The sequence below is a fragment of the Tasmannia lanceolata genome, unplaced genomic scaffold (assembly GCF_043159265.1).
Source record: "Tasmannia lanceolata isolate RefF3 unplaced genomic scaffold, GAP_Taslan_0.1 ptg000012l, whole genome shotgun sequence".
NCBI classification, from domain to species: Eukaryota; Viridiplantae; Streptophyta; class Magnoliopsida; order Canellales; family Winteraceae; genus Tasmannia; species Tasmannia lanceolata.
Window position 1 is genome coordinate 48937747 of NW_027518689.1, and position 14756 is coordinate 48952502.

The 14756-nt window shown below is 37.8% G+C and overlaps 1 protein-coding gene across 1 annotated transcript in view; it reads left to right on the forward strand.

Annotated features, from left to right (window-relative positions):
• The first annotated feature begins 4329 nt into the window (after positions 1-4329).
• LOC143888403 (putative apyrase 6) overlaps positions 4330-14756 on the forward strand; it is a 31575-nt gene continuing 21148 nt past the window's right edge. Inside the window, exons 1-3 of the mRNA XM_077392808.1 lie at positions 4330-5300; positions 11218-11330; positions 14038-14145. Coding sequence (XP_077248923.1) covers positions 4673-5300; positions 11218-11330; positions 14038-14145 — 849 coding nt within the window. The 5' untranslated portion in view covers positions 4330-4672. The remainder of the gene's footprint in view (positions 5301-11217; positions 11331-14037; positions 14146-14756) is intronic.

A 14756-nucleotide genomic window follows, 5' to 3' on the forward strand; every position in this document is an offset into this window, starting at 1 on the left:
TTTTCAGGTTTCAGGTCTAATGAGGATAATGTCAGAGAAAAATACAAAAATTCAGGGTTTTGGCCTCTTTCTAGCCCAAGACGAGTCAAATGGAAGCTGCCCAAGCCGAACGGGTGTAGACACCCCATTTTGTGTCAATTTATCCAACAAAGGATTTCATTAATTTTCATCATTGCATTCCTATGGGTTTCCTAGGATGTTTTGACACAATTCCCCCATTTCCACGAAAAATTGAAATTCCGAGTGACTTGGAGTAGAACCCGCCGAATCTTTTTAAGGGTCAAATCTTATTAGTGGGGCCCACAACAGTTAAGATGTTGTTTAATATTGAAAAAATCAAATTATTGTTGTTTGGTAATTGAATTAAGAGAGGGAAGAAATGATATATATTACGATATATACATTAGGGATTCTCAAATTGGTAATTAGTGGTTTTGGGGGAATCCCTACTTATTGTCACAAAGAAATATTGTGCAGCCCATAAGAATCGATCTTAATTTCCTATTGGTGAGGGGTATCAAGTTGTGGCAACTTTCTCTCATAAAAGTCAACCACTCCTCTCCACATGGGAGATTTTTAGCAGTTGTATCGCAAGGCTTTGAAGGAAAATCTTAAACCAGTATTTTATTGTAAAGATTGCCATAACCTTGGGTCTATCCAATTAGGAAAAGATTTTTGGCAATCTTCTTTGATAAGCCTTAAAATACAGATTGCCTTCTATCATGAGGGATCTCTCTGGAGTTGGGGGAGTCCTTGGAGAATGGGTAGCAAGTTTTCTTTGGTGGTACTCTTCAATCCCAGAATGTTATTTTCATATTTGCCTTTTAATTTTTTAGATCAATGTAATTAGGAATTCAGTTAGAGAAGACGCTTTGTTCTTTGGAGATTCATTGGTGCATCACAATACCTTCTTCAATCAATTTTTTTCTCTACTTCAATTCGATGAATGTTCTTCATTGAGATAAGTTTCTTACATTTAGATTTATTTTTGGCAACATCGAGTTTAATTTTCAACATAATAGTATAACGGATTTACATTGCTTCAATTCACTTCTCTTCAATTCTCACTATGGATAGCTAAACCTCTCATCTTGGAGTTGGGCGTAGCCATGAGAGAAGGAAGAGTTGATGATTTGCTTGCTGATGTGTTAATGGGCATGTACATAGTCGGACTTACAATAGTTGACCACCGCACTATGCATGTCATCCTTAGGGACCATATGCAAACTTGCCGCTGTAGCATTGTAGCCGTGCCACATCTCCTATAGACCTAGGCCGATATACATGCTTTGCCTTGATATGTTGATCGTTGATTTGCCCTAATCTCATGGTGGATCCCATTTCCAAGTGACCTTCCCAATTAGAATTTATCCATCCCATCTTCTTGCTTTAGAGTGATAAATCGGTTACCTTAATTCTTATTTTGCTTTGTTAATTTTGGTAATTGTGTTTCTTTCCATAATTGTTAGTTTCTGATTTAATTTAGTTCCCATATTTAGCTCATCGTACACTTTGCGTTAATTAAGAGTGAGAGTTTAATCAACTCGACCTCCCTGTGATTGACCCGTAGCTACGATTGATCCGTACGCTTGCGGTATAATTTTGTGCAAACACTTTTCAGGGCATATACTCTAACGATGATACTCTCTCCACAAGGAAGAGGAGCTCAAGATGAAAGAACATACTCATCATGAGAATTATGGATCCCAAAGCTCAGAGAAAGGTAATATCACCTTGGCAAACATATTTAGTGTACTAGATAGCTCCAAGACTGAAGACAATGATATAGAAGATGCACGATAGTATTGCTCTGAAATAGAGGAAACATGGGATAAGGAAGAATAAACCATAACATAGGAACCTCAACCACTCAAAAAAAGATATTATATCAATCAAGTAAATTCATCCAAAGGAATTGCTTGTGGAAAGGAAAAGCAAACTCACTAACCCCATGAAAATGAAGCGTGGCAGGAGGTGAGTAGAAAGAGCCACTATAATCTGCGGAAGAACGAGAGAGCTAGGAACTTGAGTCAGAGGATGATAGACGCCCTTGGTTATTAGTGGTTCTTGAGATACTTTGTGCTTCCACTTTTCCTTAGATATTGCTTCTAAGAATAGGTCTTGTCTTGTTCTCTTGGTCTGTATCCCTATTCTTGTGATAAGGTTAGTGTTTTGTTTGCTGATTATAATATCTTTCTCATTCTAATAAACAGGTAGGGGTCCCCGCCAAACCCCAGCTTACCTTTAAAAAAAAAACGAATAAGGTGGAGTCTCAGCTTTGGAAGGAATCTGTTTGATAGGGAGTTAGGGAGGGTGGCTAGGCTCATCCAGGAGCTAGCATCATGTTATATAAATAGTACACGTGAAGATAAAAGGGTTTGGATCCGATGTAAATCGGGAACATTCAGCTTCAAATCCTTCTATAATATTCTTTCTCCCAATCATGCATTCTCGCCAGTGGCTATAATATGGAAGATTCCCGCACCTTCTAGAGTTAGTGCCTTTTCATGGACGATGGTTTTAGACAGGATCCTTACCGTTGATCATCTCCGTCACAGGCATTTATGGATCATAGACCATTGTGCGTTGTTCGTAGAAGCAGGAGAAACCGTCGATCACATCTTCCTCCATTGTAAAACGGCATGGTATGTGTAGAGTAGAATTCTTAATAAATTTGGAGTATCATGGGTTTTTCCATCCAAACTTTCTGAGCTTCTAGAAGGATGATCTTTGGTTTTTTGGAGAAAGAAAGGTAAGATTTTGTGGAATGTGATATTGTTAGCATTAATGTGGGTTTTATGGAAAGAGAGAAATGCGAGGGTGTTTAAAGGCTTTGTGAAATCCCCTCATTTTTTCTACTTAAAGGTCATTGAGCTTACAATTGCTAGGGTCATAGCCTTGCCTAGTTTTCGATTTGTTTTAGCTCATGATCTATGGAAAGAATGGTTAATCATGTGTAATAGTAGGGAGGTGAGGCCGGTTATTGCTCAGGTGTGGAAGCCTCTTTCTATCAGATTCCTAAAGTTGAACTTTGACGGCTCAAGCTTGGGAAATCCAGGACCGGTGGGGACAGGTGGCGTCCTAAGAGATGAATAAGGGAATACTATATGGGCTTTTTCGGGCCCTATTGGAGTCACAGATTCTAACGAGATAGAGGTGAGAGTGGTTCACCAAGGAATAATGATGTTAGAGAAAGATTGCTTAGACAGAGTCATAGTGGAGGGCGGCTCTTTAATTGTGATAAAGTGGTTAGAGGGTCGAGCATCTCATCAATGGCAGTTTGCCCGGTGGATTGATGAAATATCTGATTGGGTGGTAGGCTCCGATATTTTATATCATCATGTAAGGAGATTGGCAAACTCGGAGACCGATAGGCTAGCAAGGGATGGTTGCTTGAGGTTGGCTTCAAAAGTCTTCGATTGCCTTCGTCTTTGATACGCTCTCTTAGAACGGTCATGAGAATTGTTCTTGTATTGTCTCTCATGCAATAGCCAGCCTGCTAAATGCCTTCTTCAATGGTCTCTAGCAAATCCCTCTCTAAAAAATGTGTGTTAACTAATACAAAGTTTTTATATGGTGTAAGCCCCTATAGTCCCGTATTTTTCAGAAAGTACCATACATAACACATCATAGGATGATCCAAACAGTCCATGTGATGGATCACATTGTAAATAGGTTGTGCCCCAAAAATGATTTCCATAGGAATATCCTAGCCCTCCAATCTATAGAGGTTTCCATAATATGCAGTTTGTCTATAGGTCGGAGGGTTGGGATCATCCTATAGAAATGATTTTTTGGGCACAACTAGCGGTGCAACTCGGGTCAGGTTGGGTCTCTTTGAGGCCAACCCAACCCGACCCAAAGAACCCATTTTCCCAACACGAACCCGACACAACCTGATTTCCAACCCAATGAGGTTCAACTTGACCCGACCTGAGGAACCCTTTTTTCCAACCCTTTTAAGCTTAAAAAATAAAAAAAAATTCATAAAAATGTCGGATTTCACTCGGATCAGGTTGCCAAACCCTCAACTTGATCCCGATCCCGATCCCGAACCCGACCCGACCTGGACTCAACCCGACCCCACTTTTTTTTGGTGTTGAACCCAACCCGAGTTGCACCCCTTGGCACAACCTATTTACCATGTGGCCCATCACATAGATCGGATCATCCAATAGTGTGGTCCATACAATAGTTACTTAAAAATATGGGACTACAAGGACTTGCACCATATAAAAATGCAACAAACCAAGGATCACATTTATGCCGAGTGGGTAGGTCCCAATCACATAACCCCACCTCCTGCTCTCTCTCCAGGAACGTCTTTTCATCGTTTCATCTCATTTGCAACTCCCACTAATTATTTGGTAATAGTTAGATCGCATTCGCAACGAGAGCCTGATTCTCACAGACATTTGTCTAGAAGAGTAGGTTGCTCCAAAATATCTGAGAGAAAGAGAGAGGGAGAGATCCAAAAGAGAAGAAATAGGGGAATTGAAGAGCTCTCCGTGTTCCTCCCTTACCAATAAAAAAACCCCATCAATCTAAAAAGAGAAAAGAAAAGAAAAAAACTCTCTCAGATCCTGATATAAATCTCCTTCAATCGATCTAGATTCTCTCCCCTTTTCCATATGTTATTGTTCTCTTCTCTCTCCTCCTCTTTCATCTCTCTATGGATTTCTCAAACCTCCAATCTAGGGTTTCCCCTGCTTACATCCCAGCTCACAGAACCCAAATCCACCCTCGTATGCATTCCTTCTCTTCCCCATTCTCATCAACACTCCCCAAACCCTCAACATCTTCTTCCCAAACCCGCGAAAAATGGTGGATCCTCGCCGCAGGCCTCTTAATAATCCCTTTCCTTTTATACCTCTTCGCAATTGCCCGCGGAATCCACCATTCCTCGAAATTCCGCGAATCAAAGCCCAAAGGATTCGGAATCATTATCCATGCTGGCACCACTGGATCGAGAATTCACGTATTTGAATTTCTCAATGAAGGACGGATCCCCTTTGTTGGATTCGATGGTAAGGATTCGAATTCTTTGAAATTGAATCCTGCATTGGTGGAATTTGGTGGGGATCCAGAAAATGCTGGGAAAACGCTTTCTAGGCTTTTGGATTTTGCGAGGGAGAGGGTTCCCAAGGCTGAGAGGAAGGATACTAAGGTGCGGTTAATGGCGACTGGAGGGATTGAGAGAATGGATTCTGATGCGAGGGAAGGGATTTTAGAATCTTGCAGGCAAGTATTGAGATCTTCAGGGTTTCTGTTTAAGGACGAGTGGGCGTCTGTGATTAACGGTTAGTTTTTCAATTTGTTTTATGGAAATTTTATGTGAATTTTCATTGATATACTTATGTTGCAGTTAATTGGAGTAGGGAATCTTATAATAAGATGATTCTTTGGGTAATTTTATGTACAACAGGTAAGAAAAACTGCTTAGAGTTGAAATAATAATTATTTGAAGGAGAGCTAAGGTAATTATGTAGATTTTTATGTAGAAAATTTTGAAATGACATCGAAATTCCTGGAGTGTGAACTTGATTAATATCTTAGAACTTAAAGATGGATGTACCTGAACAAGATAAGAAGTCCAATTGTTGCTATTTCTGTTCAGTAGCTCAGAGTCAAGGGAGCTGGAAAGAAATAGTTGAAGTTAAGATTGTGACAATAATAAATTTGCAAATATTTATATTATGAATCAGCTTAGAAGTCGTGAAGTCGACCTTATTACCTTGTATTACAATACGCCGATTTTAGTTGTTTTTGTGCTTCATTATGTTAGATTCCCGCATTTGAAACTGGACATACTACGTACACATACTGCTTGTACTTCTATTGTTCTTTATGTTGATTGGTTTATTTGAGTGACTGCTTTATGTTTGACCAATTTTAGATCTTCTCTTATTAGTTCAAAAGTTTTGGCAAGTTACTAAAGTATATTCGTTCTAAGTATTCGTGGTGTTATGGTTAGAGATGCTATTGGTTGTTTTAATGAAGTTGGAAATAATGTAGTCCAATTTCTTTTCTGAGAAGGATATGAAGGGCTACCAAGCTTATTGGCATGGAAGGTGGGAAGCCAAAGAGGGAGGCATAAAGTATTGAATATATACCCTACACCCAAGTTCAGTTGAAACAGGTGCTTTGTAGGGTGCAGAGGCTGCACCTTCTTATGCTCTTTTGACATCATCATATTTGGGTATGTAATTTAATTGTTATGATTGGGAAGCACTTATGGCCAATATTGATAAGCTGGCTTTGGAGGAGCTGTTTTTGTTTCTTCTAGTGCTATTCTTTTTGCTTCTCCAGTTCTACTTGTGATTCTCAAGCTCTTGAAGTGGAATTCAGTGCAGTCTGGAGTTTTAAAATTAACTTCGAAGCTAAAAATGTTTGGATAGAGGTGATTTCAATCTTGTCATTAATTCTTTTCGGAAAGGATTTCCTCCCCCTCTGCCATTTCTCCAGATTCGTCAGGCACATTAGAGGTCTTGTGGAGTGACTTTGATGTGTGCCAGATTTCTCACATCCATTGAAAAGTAAATTCATTGACAGATCATTTGCCTAACTATTATGTTACATGCAGCGATGCAGTTTTTTTGGCATTATATGCTAAGTATTTTGTTTTTTTTCCCTTGATAAAAAAGCAACCTTTGAGGTTCTTTGGTAGGTATGATTTTCTAGTGAACGTTGGAAGTTGCTTGACAATTCTCTAATGTTATTTTGAAGGACAACAACTGTTCTCGTAGCTCCCAATTGTAGAATCCCCAACAACTATCTAGGAGGTGGATAGTGGACAACTCCATTGCCGCGCTTTTCTCCATTGTCTTTCAATTACTGCTATGTTATGTGTAAAGTATTCTGAGTTAGTTTTAGTGCATTAGTTTCCTTTGTCTGCTCTGTTTCTCTTACCTATGTGGAACTAAGAGGGGTTGGGTGGGTTTTTGGATGGGGTTTGTGGGTGTGTGTCGGGGGGGGGGGGGGGGGGGTTGTTTGTGCCTAGTGAGATAACTATGAGAAATGTGCTCTGTAGAGGTGCTGATGGGATGGTTGCTCGAGGCCATTAGTATCCTGATGGTGAGTACAGTATCTTACCTTAGGGACACATTAACCAATGAAGGCAATAAAAAAAAATTGATATGACTTAAGTGGAAGGGCTTGCAAGCAGAAAAAGCCGTATTAGTATACTACTTAAAAGGGGCATCTTTAAAGAGTACAATGAATGGGTCAGCCAATTCCAAAGAAACTGGCTGGAGAAAGAGAAGAAATTTGGATACAAAGAGGATCCTCACTAGATAAGGAATGCACTAGAAGTTCTTGGTCAAGTGGACACAAACTTAGAAGCAGGAGTCTTCCTCATGGGTCCCTCTTCGGTTATAACTGCTATTCGGCACTCCTTAGGACGCAAACCACTCCTATGGTACTCTCGAAGAGACAAAAGCCGCTCCCATGACACTCCCAACCTACTAGTATTAGTCCATCAATCCCACCATCACCAACTTCCTTGCAGCAAATTCCTCCAACTCTTCAAAGTATTTCATTGGAGCAATCCAAAGGTGTCTTCAGAAGGTACCAGGAAATAGGGCACGAAAATGAAGATGGTTAGAAATGACTATTTTTTTATGTATTTAATTTTTGCAGAGAGGGCGTGCCTTGGCGCAACGGCGAGGTTGCTCCATTTTGACCTGGTGATCACGGGTTCGAGTCACGGAAACAGCCTCTCTGCAAAGCAGGGGTAAGGCTGTGTACATCTAGCCATCTCTAGACCCCGCAATGGCGGGAGCCTCGTGTACTGGGCCACCCCCAATATATTATTTTTTGATATACTTGAATTTTGAATGACATATAAAGAAAATATTACATAAAATCTCCCATGACGCTTGCAACCTTAGACTCTTCTAGACCCCCACGCTTTGTCCTTCTAAGGACACAAATTCATCGATGGATGAATATTGAAGAAAGGAGTTTTTATGAATTTTGTGATTTTATTTGAAATTTTGGAGTATTTTATTGAGTTTAGAAAGTACATGTTTTGGAAAAAAAGATGCGGCTATTGGAGCTTCTAGAGTTTTTATTATGAAATGCGGAGGTTTTGGTTGAAGTAGGATGGTTTGAATTAGGGCTAGTTTATAGTTAGAAACATTATAGGATAGCATTATATTATGAGCGGATATTTGGGTTAGTTTTATTTGCTAAGTTCCTATTTGTTAGTACAATTATAATCTGAATTAAAATGGAAGTCGTCAGGCATGTTTTGAAGTTAGACAATATGTAGGAAAGGTCTGGCTCTGGAGTGTTTCCGTATAGGATGCAAAGTGATTTGGAGTTGATAAGAGTTCAGTTATATGATGTAAGATACTCTTTTTGGGGAGCTTTTGATTAATTATGAAATTGAAGTTTATGTAAGGAGTTTTAACTTTTCCTTTGCTATTTTTACTATAAAACAAATACTTATCCTGCTTTCCACCTTATCTTTTATTGAGGTATGTGCTCGGTTTTCTTTTGGGTTTGAAATATTTTAGTTTAGTTTCAGCCAAGGTTTTGAATTTTGGTTTCATTTTCAGTCTTCATGGAAACAGAAATGTTTCGGTTACAATTAGAAATTTTGGTGAAAATCCTATAAAGTCACGAAAATATATGGAAACATATCTAATGATAGAATTTTAAAACCATGGTTGCGAGGAATGGAAACATAAACATATCGATTGCTTCGTGTCGGTTTTGATGGAAATTTAAAACCGTGGTTTCAACACAATTTGTAGCAGAACAAGTTTGATCGTAGGACTTTAACATTGTTGCGAGGAATTTGTGATCGTGGAGGATGAGGGAGGATCATCTGGTGTGTTAAAAGTTAAAATTATTAGTGCCCTAACAAGGCAAGTAACTACTTTGACAGGACGGATGGGTCAGTTATGGGTGGGATTCATTTCTCGAACAAGGATTTGTTGGGTACATGCCAACGAAGGCTCAGAATCTGTTAGATAATTCCACCAATTACCTGAAATGTGTTCAAGATGTAACTTCAACCCCAATCCAAACGAGAGGTAGAAGTTTAATGGATTTGTTTTGGTGAATCAAACTCAACATGTGGGAGTGGAGGACAAGGCCTTCAACACAGAAGTGGAGTTTGACACCATCCAACATGCTACCGAAGGGGAAGTGATTTATGAAGAATTGTCAGAAGGAATTCATGATCTGGACTAAATGAGTATCATAAAGAGAAGGTGAAATGATTTCTAGTCTTGTGGGCTGTCTTATTTTGATAATATTTCAATGAACAAGAGGATCTATGAGAAAATTTTTGTGAGTCAATTTACGATGAAGACCCTGATGCATTCCTCAAAGAGAATTAAGACTATACTTAAGGAGTTTCATAAATAATATTGTGGGTTACAGTTGTTTTAATAAAGAGTCATAGTTTTGAATGGACTTCCTAAAGAATAAAAGGCTTTTAAACCCATTGTTCTTGATGATTATAAGAACCATAATGAAGATGATATTCTTTTTTCAGAAAGTGCTTGAACTAGAATTTCTTTAGTATATATGTGGAGGATTTTTTTTGAATGGCAAATATCTATGGAGGATTTATGCCGAAATGTATGGAACTCTAATCCAAATGCCTCATTCGGTGGAAGGGGTTTCCACAATGACTTCGTTTGAAACTTAAAGATAATTCATAAGGTTCCCAATTCTCTGTTATTAAATTTTCGTCAATCTGAAGGGGATTTTATGCAACACAAATTCACTTCAACCTGAAATTAGAGAAGGATGGCCATTGAAGAAAGAAATTGTTATTAATTTTTTGTTTTTTATTAGTTTTTCTTTTGGACATTTCCATGTTTTGGAACAGGGGCTGTTGTTTGAAACTTCTAGAGTTTCTATTTTTAAGTAAGAAGGTTTAGAAGGACTAGTTTATCGTTAGAAAAAAAATTTAATATAAAAAGTTATATTCTTCGAGGAAATTTGGGTTAGTTTTCTGAGAACTTTCTATTTTTAAGTACAATTTGAATCCGGGTTAAAATAGAAGTCTTTTGGGTCTTGTTTTGAAGTTAGAAAGTCTTTAGGCAAGGTCTAGAATGTTTGTGTATAGGGAGAAAATTGTTCGGGAGGTGAAAAGAGTGTATATTTATTATTTATATGATGTAATACACTCATATTGAAGAATGTTTGATTCATTATGAAGTTGAAGTTTATGCAAGTTCTCCTTTTATTCAGTCGTTCTACCATATATTGGTCTCCACCTTTTTTATTTAGCTATGCACTTTGTTTTATTTTTTGTTTGAATTTAAGTTCGAAACTTTTGATTGTTATCCATGTTTATCTACACTAGAGGCTGGCAACTAAAAACAAATTGGAGATTGGTTAGAGCTTGGATTTCGCCAGCTCAACCATGTTTGATCGACCAATTTTTTGTTTGCATTGCTTTTCAATTATTAATTTAGGGTGTAGGGGTGCAATGCAGGGCAGTTTGAGGTCAACCCGTACCTAACCCAAGGGACCATTTGCCTAACCCTAACCTTACCCAACCTGACTCTCCACCTGAGGAGGGTCAACCCAAGCCACCCCACGTATAATAATCTCAACCCAGACCCCTACCCAAACCTGAACCGATTTCCCAAACTTCAATTCTATGAAATTACATGTTTTAATCCTCAAATTCTAGTAACTAATTACGACCTCGATTCATTCAACTTCTACTAATAAATAAAAACTAAAAACTAAATAAAGAGACAAAATTCTCCAAATATTTAAAAAATAAATAAATATATAAATGTCTGACATATCATAACCCTCGAGCTTATCTACTCATAATTCTCTTTCCTCTGCAACCAAGATAAACTGATCATCAAGTCATAAAGCAGCCAGAAACTCTTTAACATAAACTTGAAAGCTTTTGAAGCCTTAAATCAATTATAGTGACTCTATTCTGTTCTTCTCAATACTTTTTGTTCTCTCAATTCTTAATGATCAGCCAGAAATATAGGTAACCGTGCACATAATAATGTAATTAATTTAATGATCTTCTGGCCAATAATCTTTTAACTTGACAAATATCCCCATTATGAATATGAAAGATCTGAATGAAAGCTGGGCATGTTGCAATCAAAATTTAAGTAACTTACAGGGCATGTAGGTCAAAAGCGTCTTTGCTTGTAGTCTTTAGTTTCTGAAGTTCATTCACGGCATCATAATCCAAAATGGGTTGGAATCTTGATGCAGGACAAGAAGAAGGTGTTTATGCTTGGGTAGCTGCAAATTATGCTATGGGAACATTAGGAGGAGATCCTGAAGAAACCACAGGAATAATAGAACTTGGTGGGGCTTCTATGCAGGTTCTATTCGATTCACTCTGTTTTCTTTTTGTGAAGTTTCCATCCTTTTTGTCTAGGGTATTCTCGATAATACTTTTATGTGGTTGCTACAAATGTACTGTGCAAGCTTTTTCTGTTGTTTGTTTTTGTTTAAAGCCTTACTTCTGATTCATCTTAAATCAAAATAATTGGGTTGATTTGCTTAAGGATATATATTAAAAAAGGAAAACATTTTACCAAGAACATATAGTTATCTTATTGTCAATCCGACACGGGTTTTATCTTTATGCTTAAAAAGTCTTTGTGGTCAAGAACTTGCCCAAGGCAAAACTGAGTTGACTCAGATGGGTCAGTGATCGATCGGGTTAGTTTTCTTGTTGCTAGTCAAACAAGTTTTTGATTGAGTCGATAGGTTCAAAACCAGGTTGGCTCGAAGAAGCCAATGTTTGACCAGGAAAGTTTTAAACATTCTTTTACATTGAGGGGAAATAAAAGCAAGGAAGCAGGATTCTTCCCTGGGAGCCTTCGATTCCTGCTTCGATTCCCGTTTCGATTCCCTCTTTCGATTCCCGCTCTGGCAACCTTGAGTAGGATTCTTCCCTGGGAGCCTTCGATTCCCGCTTTCGATTCCCTCTCTGGCAACCTTGAATAAAAGCATAGAAAAAGAATAATATCAATCCCCACTAGACAATCAAAGCTATAAAAGGACAAATATCTCATACTTGATATTCCACTAGCTCAATGCCAATTTTCCAAGATATTGACTTCAGAATTTTCTGTATAGTGGGTGTGGGAGGCAAGTTGAGAGTTTATTGAGTAAATCTGTAGTAACGAAGAATGCAAAGTGAAGCTTCAAGGATATGTAATTGATACAGGACAATACCTAATTTAGGGAAAATCCTACACTCCTAATGGGATAATGGCTTTAGGAAAGGCTTAGGTTAACACGGAAAACTCAAAACACCTAAAGAACTAATCTAGGGCTGATTTAATGATAATTTAATTAACGGACAGCAGCAATAACGAGACTTAAATTGCATTCAATAATTAGAAAGAACATAATTATCAAGAGATAAACCTTACGCAAACCAACCAATAGGTAAAAGATCCTTACGGTGAATTGTTAATGACAAGATTAGTTCTAAACTAGGGTTTAAACATGCGACCAATTTAAATAACTAAAAATTGATGCAAATACCAATGGATTAAATCCATTTCAATAAGAGAATAGTGATATTTCAATGAAGAACATCAAATAGAATTATCAGCAGCACTAAAAAGGTCAAACAGTCCAGTTTTAGGCCAACAGGGTATTTTGGTAATTTGGACAGATCTGTAGATTAGGGAAAACTGCTGTTGGGTTTTAAGGTTAAGGTCTAAAAGGTAGAAACAATGCAAATTTCAGGTTTAGGAATGGTTTATGATGATCGGTTTACACTATTTATGAAATATTCACCGAAATAGCCAAAATTTCCACTGAAATCGCCGAAATTTACACTGAAATTTTAGACATTTCGGTTGAAAAAAAGAAAAGAAAAAGAAATCATAATTATATTTTTACATGATTTTGGCTGAAATTTCGGCCCGAAACGTTTCGGTTTCGGTGGTGACCGAAACTGGCACCGAAACCGAAATTTAAAACCTTGATTCTCTTCATCAGCCAGTTTACTATGTTGGTCATCATTTGATCCAAAGCGTGTAGAGAAGATAATGGGCTGAAGCAAATAGTTCCATCAGCCAGTGTACCAAGTTGATCATCCTTTGATCCAAAGATTATATAGAAGATACGGGACAATGTTCTAAGGAATGAAGGGAGTGCATGAGTTGCTGCCTAGGTTTATCTTGTGATACTGAAAGTCCAGTGGCATCTCTTAATATTAAACTTGCTCCAAAGTGATCATAGAACTTGATTGGGTTTACGATTCCCTAGCAAAATTATATCTAGTAAGGAAATATTTGGGGTTGGTTGAAAATTTTGGATGCTTTGTACAAGTGAATTCATCTAATAGATGGCCTTAGCACATTTTTAGGCACATTCAATATTTTAGCTGTATATGTTAAGAAGTGTTGGGTGTCATGCCATCAAGAGTCGAAGCACATGCTTATGGCAGGATTTTTATTTATTGTGGTTTACACAACTTGAGAAAGAATACTCTGACAAGTATGCAACTTAAAGATTCCATAGTTACTTAAAAAACATCATTCTTTTGAATGTGATTTTAGCATTTGAGTCTTTGTTAGCATGTATGTTGATTACTGTTGACACCCCTTCTTAAGTTCCTCTTTTCTTTATAAATTTTCCTGCTTTGCAACGAACGGTCTAGAATTAGTTGCTTATGCCCATCAATCACATTAAATCTCATATTTTGACCTTAAGAAATCTTAACGCTGTATAATGCCTCATATGTTTTTTTTCTAACTAGTAGTTTGGATACTCGAATCTACCAAGGCTTTAAGTTGTGTTACTTCATAAAATTCTTTCATTATGATTTCCTCGTTGAAGAAAAGTTTTATGATGTGCCTCAAGAAAAGATTATTAAATGTTGTCGAAGGATCAAGTTGGGAATTTATTTCATTGTGTTGGATCTTAATAACTCTTAGTAATCCTGATTGCAGACTAATGGTCTGTTTGGTAACCACTATGCCAAGGGCCTTTAACTCTTGCCTGATGATAGATATGTTGAGGAAATGCGTGATGAAGTTTTACCAAATTCCTTTCAATGTGCAGGTTATATTTGCTTCAAGAGAACCACCTCCAATGGATTTTTCACAAATGCTTAAACTTGCTGGTGTTACTTATAATCTTTACAGCCAAAGCATGCTACATTTTGGTCAGGTGATCCCTTGTTGAAAAGTTCTTTGTGTTAACCTTTTATCGCAATTTTATTTTTGAAGACACCATTTCTAACATTTGTTTTTGATTTGTTCCTTCATTGGTATTTAACATAAATGCAAATGTCGCTTTGGGGGAACTACTTACTTGATTAGCATAGTGTCTACCATGGGTTGCACTTCCAACATTGCACGATTCCTTCAAATGAAGTTGGGAGTCTGGCTATGTGGTTCAGTTAAAGCAATCCACCATTCATGCACTTTCTCTTATCAACCATGGTGCTTCTGCCCTCTATAGCCTTTCTATCAATATATATTGTAGAACCGTGTCAAGCTTGTGTACTAGAACACCTTTGCTCTTCCAATTTTGTGGTGTTGGTATCGGCTATGTTGCATGGATTCTTTGCCCCCTATGCCGAATCCGTGTCGACACGTCTCCGCATCCGAATCGGACATGGATTCACTTGGGACACACCCGGATTCTTGTCGTAGCCGTGTCCCGCACGAATCCTGTTTTTCTCGGGTGAATCCGATTCATCGTTGTCTCTTTTGAAATGCGAATCCTGCATACTTTCCCTTTAATCGTATTTTCTTCTTAACTTTTTATATATGAAA